The following is a 5,808-nucleotide window of genomic DNA, read 5'->3' as shown; positions in this document are numbered from 1 at the left end:
TTTTGAATCTTTTTTTTTTTCCCAAGTTTGAAAAGTAGCAAAAATCTCTAGGATTGAGTGAGTTAAAAGAATAATTTAAATGCTTTAACCCTCTCCTTACCACTATTGGAAAGCGCACATTTGTTACGATAAACCCTTCACTTTTCTCATCCAATTTCATTTCTTTTTGCTATTAGCTATAAAAAGTGACCTGTAATAGAGTCATATTGCGAACAATGTTTATTATATAGAATGTCTTGTTACTTTTCGATAAGTTCTGATTTGTGTTGGGTAGCAGGTGTAATTTTTGGTTGAAAATTTTGAAAAGAGGGTTTTGGAGGGGTTTAATCTCGTTATTTGCTAAGTTCGACTTTTAAACTTGAGCTTCCTAATCTTTTTCATTCCGACATGATTCCATAATAATATTGTCGTGATGGTTCACAATTTTATTTCCAACGAAGGGAGTGTCTCCAGTTTACGTAGCTTGAAACAGACAGTACATCCGCTTTGTTGCCATTTGAATAAGTAGCTAGCTAGTGGTGTGTGTTGCATGCATGATATATTGCATGATATTACCACATTCACCGCAAACCATCCAAATTACAACACAACCACTAATTAAAATGAATCGGTTTGATATCGGGCTAAAGACTTACCTCTTGATTCCATACCACCAATGACAGCGACCGCCATTTTGATTTATTGGATTTTTGCCGATGGCTATAAATAATTCTCATATATCGCACGTGCGCCATGAATCACTCAAAACTACTCCCACATACTTCCTCTCTGTCATTCGATACTTATCTATCTGTCTTCTACATATATATCTATATATCTAGCTCTCTTTCTATCTATCTATCTAATCTATCTATCTTATCTATCTATCTATCTATCTATCAATCTATTCTTATATATCTATCTTTTATCTATTTGTCTATCTACATATATATCTATATATTCTATTCTATCTAACTATCTATATATATCTATATATTTGTTCATCTATGTATCTACATATCTGTATATCTATTTCTATCTATATCTATCTATCTATCTATCTATCTATCTATATATCTATCTATCTATATCTATCTATCTATCTATCTATCATATCTATTTATCTAATCTATCTTTTACCTATCTATCATCTATCTATCTAAACATATATCTATCTGTGAGTCTAAATCAACAATCAATCAATTAATCATTTAATCTATAATTTTTCGATTATTCTACCTACCTACCCCTCTATCTATCTATCTATCTATCTATCTATCTATCTATCTATCATCTTCTATCATCTATCTATCTATCTATCTATCTATCTATCTATTATCTACTATCTATCTATCTATCTATCTATCTATATATATATATTGCTGCATCTATTTATCTATATATCTCTGTATTTAACAATTACCCCCCTACCCCCCCCCCCCCCCCCCCCCCCCCACACCGCCCTCTCTTTTTTTTTTTTTTAGTTTCATCGAATATCCTCGAATCAGCCCCCTGATTTGTTTTATTTTCAACTCCCCCCCCCATCTCTCTCTCCTCTCTCTCTCTCTCTCTTCTCTCTCTCCCTCTTCCCCCTCTCTTTTTTTTTCTTTCCCTTTTTTCTCCCCCCTCATCCCTTCTATAGAAACACTCATCACAAGATTTTATAGAAAATGTCTTCCCCTGAGGTTTAAAAAAAAACCCCTTGAAATTCGTGACAGAGAATCACCGAGAAATAGAAAACATCCCGATCTTTGGAATTGGCCCCTTTCGACAAAACCTGTAAAATACTTGCCTAGAGCCTGCATATAGTGGATACTTCTACTAACAATTTGGAACTTCTTCTTTTCTTCTTCTTTTTTCTTCTTCTTCTCTTCTTCTTCTTTCTTCTTCTTCTTCTTCTTCTTTTCTTCTTCTTTTCTTCTTCTTCTTTCTTCTTCTCTTTCTTCTTCTTTTCTTCTTCTTCTCTTTCTTCTTCTTTCTTTTTTCTTCTTCTTCTTCTTCTCTCTACTACTACTACTACTACTACTATACTACTACTACTACTACTACTAACTACTACTACTATCTACTACACTATTCTACTACTACTATTACTACTACTACTACTACTACTACTACTGACTACTACTACTACTACTACTATACTACTTACTATTTACTATTATTATTATTATTATTATTATTATTATTATTTTATTATTATTATTATTATTATATATCATTATCATTACTATTAATATTAATATTTTCATTATAACAAGAAATTGTCCCCGATTACGACCCAGATTACTAGTTTATCGAATACACAATGATCGACGAATGACGAATATCACGACGCGCTCTCGAACGTTAAATATCTATTCGTTTCTATTCCAGTAACGGATTTTGCTTGAAGAATTAGTATTATTACATGTTTGCTACATAATGAAGATATCCATAGATAATTTGGAAATATTGGAAAATCGATGCCGTGGTCAGAATAGAATTTAGGGACGAGGAATTCATTGTGAGGAGGAGGAGGAGGAGGAGGAGGGGAGGGAGGAGGAGGTGGAGAAAGAAGCAAACATAAACGGTAGTGAAAAGAATAATGGTTTAATTAACGAGTTGTCGGGTATTGTCCAATCACAGTAAAAATATGTTTATTAAGAGTTTCGTATGTCACTAATGCAAGAATGTACTAATAAATAAATAAATAATTAATTAAATGCGTGCTAAATATTAAATTGCCTGTCACTTGGACACACGAGTCGATCCTTCATTGACAAAATACATTCATACTCAATTCCCTTCCTCAGTTATTAACATATAATTATAGAGAAAAAAAAAATTAAATATCAACTACCCGTCAAATCCAAATATCTAGATGAGAGTATTATCATTTTAACTGTTTTTTTTGTTACCGTTACACTGATGGGGGAAAAATAAATGAAAATTGATCTTTTATATAGCGCAATATCCACTAAACGTGCTTAGAGCGCTTTACAAGGGGTCCCTGCCCACCAGCAACGCTTATCATGCAGGGCGGGACATGTCTCCTGTCAGGCGATATTAAATTTTTGTTCTACACAGAGACAACACTGTTAACGAACAGGTACTCATTTTACCTCTGGGTACGGTGAAAGAAGGTGAGTAAAGAATCGTTTCCAAGGACTCAACTATGCGCCGAGCGAGGCTCGAACCCAGGACCTTCCGATCCGAAAGCGAGTGTCATACCACAAGACCACATAGCCGCACAATTACATTAATGGGAACGGTGACCGATTACATATTATATTTAATTTAGTTAATAATCAGAAAAATGGTGATGCGAATTTTGATTTCAGTCAGAGAGACTTGGTCCAGCAAAGTATAAGGAGTTGAAAGGTATGTGAATAGGGGATCGTTTTCTTACCTCTAATGTTAATTTTCCGTCTGGACAATCTTTCCGAAAACCTTTGTACCTGAAATAATGATGATGATTATAATAATGATGATAATGCTATTGATAACAATTGTAGTAATAATAAGAATAATGATAATAATAATAATAATAATAATAATAATAATAATAATAATAATAATAATAATATTATTAATAATAATGACATTAATGGTAATAACAATGGTGGTGATAACAGAATAATGATAATGATGATGACGATGATGATGATGATGATAATAATAATAATAATATAATAATAATAATATAATAATAATAATAGTAGTAGTAGTAGTAGTATGTAGTAGTAGTAGTAGTAGTAGTAGTAATTAGTAGTAGTAGTAGTAGTAGTAGTAGTAGTGTAGTAGTGTAGTAGTTGTAGTAGTTGTAGTAGTAGTAGTAGTAGTAGTAGTTGTAGTTGTAGTTGTAGTGTAGTAGTAGTAGTAGTAGTAGTAGTTGTTGTTGTTGTAGTAGTAGTAGTTAGTAGTAGTTGTAGTAGTAGTAGTTAGTAGTAGTAGTAGTAAGTAGTAGTATAGTTGTAGTAGTAGTAGTAGTAGTAATAGTAGTAGTAGTAGTAGTAGTAGTAGTAGTAGTAGTAGTAGTAGTAGTAGTAGTAGTAGTAGCAGTAGTAGTAATTTGTCTCGAGGGTCTATTCCAAGAGAAGACCGGAATAACCCAGGCGTTAGCCGCAGTGCAGCACCGCAAACTGAGATAGGGCAAGGTGACTTGCTCAAGGCCACATAGCGCAGCGGCGGGTGATCGAGCTCGGTACCTTTCCGGTACGAAGCAAAGACCCTAACGCTGATCCGCGACTGTCCGTATAATTTTAAGATTATTTGTGATTTGTAACCTAGCACTTAAAGATTAGTGAAGAACTAAAAAAAAAAAGATTAATACACAGAGGGGTGGGAAGGAGACATAATTATTAGAGATCAAGAGAGAGAGAGAGAGAGAGAGAGAGAGAGAGAGAGAGAGAGAGAGAGAGAGAGGGGAAGGAGCAAGAGAGATAGCTAGATAAATTGATAGATATATATAGAGATAGATAGATAGATAGACAGATAGAGAGAGAAAGAAAGAGAGAGAGAGAGAGAGAGAGAGAGAGAGAGAGAGAGAGAGAGAGAGAGAGAGAGAGAGACTTACCATTGTTTGATTTCTGTTTCTGTGACTGCAACGAGATAGAAATGTGGGTGAGGGGGAAGGGATGAAATAACATTAGTAGAATAAATGGATAGATCGTGGTTTGACACACACACACACACACACACACCCACAAACGCGCACACACATACATGCATACATACATACATACATACATAATACATACATACTTACATACATACATACAAAAAATACATACATACATACATACATACTAATACATACATACATTACATACATACATACATACATACATACATAACATACATACATACATACATACAAAATAAATACATACATAATATATATATTTATATATATATATATATATATATATATATATATATATATATATATATTATATATATGTGATGGATAGATGGATGGAGAGATTGATGGATAGATGGATGGAGAGATTGATGGATAGGTGGATCGTTCGACATATTATATAAATGAATGGAGAGACAGATTTACTGATGTGCGGGTTGTTTGACAGGCATATTATGATAGAGAGATGCAGAGATTTGTGAAAAGATGGATAGATTGAAAAATGGATGGATGGATGGATGGATGGATTGATCGACAAATTGATGGATAGGATACTAAATTGACTAATGGATTAATGGATGGATAGATTTAATGGATAGATGTACAGTTTTGACAGATAAATGAATGGATGGATGAATGGACTAAAGAATATAATATTATAGATTGTTGTATAATAGACGACAATATCCTTGAGTTTACCGGTTTACTTTTACCCCATGCGTATTTATTACATTTTTCTGAGACAAATTATCTAATGTTTTCAGTTTTTTTTTTGCGTGTTAATGGTAGTTGAATGAAAACTATCTTATGTACATACTCATTTTTTACTTTTTTTTTTCCTATTGTGAAAAGTAGCAAAGATCGCCAGGATTAAGTGAGTTAATGAATAGATTAATGGATATATAAATGCATGGATGGAATTTTTCCTTAATTCAACGGGATCAGCCTGCCGAAAATAGAAGACGCTGACGTCATAAGAGTATCAAAATCGACCCCAAGACGTCATCGGTTGTTTATATAACACGTAACCAAAGCAATCTGAATATTATTCTATTATTTTAACAAGATTAACTGCCAGATTGTCCTTGTCCTGTCTATCTATACCTGGTAGGTAGTTTCCTGGATTATTCAAGATAAATGTTTCAAATTTATTTTACAACTGGCTTTATTCAGTGCATGCATGCACCAATAAAATGATGTATTAT

At 33.2% G+C, this 5,808-nt stretch overlaps 1 protein-coding gene across 2 annotated transcripts in view; it reads right to left on the bottom strand.

The window, feature by feature from the left end:
* The window catches only part of LOC144980045 (neuronal calcium sensor 1), a 232,213-nt gene that overhangs the window by 28,071 nt on the left and 198,334 nt on the right, over positions 1-5,808 (bottom strand). For both annotated transcript variants that reach the window (XM_078927520.1, XM_078927519.1), the window contains exon 4: positions 3,371-3,419. In XM_078927520.1, coding sequence (XP_078783646.1) covers positions 3,371-3,419 — 49 coding nt within the window. The remainder of the gene's footprint in view (positions 1-3,370; positions 3,420-5,808) is intronic.

This window comes from Berghia stephanieae, chromosome 9 (assembly GCF_034508935.2).
Source record: "Berghia stephanieae isolate SIO BIC M18660-M18661 chromosome 9, UCSD_Bste_1.3, whole genome shotgun sequence".
Classification (NCBI taxonomy): Eukaryota; Metazoa; Mollusca; class Gastropoda; order Nudibranchia; family Aeolidiidae; genus Berghia; species Berghia stephanieae.
Note: the sequence above shows the minus strand (reverse complement) of the source record. Positions and strands in the feature narration are given on the sequence as shown.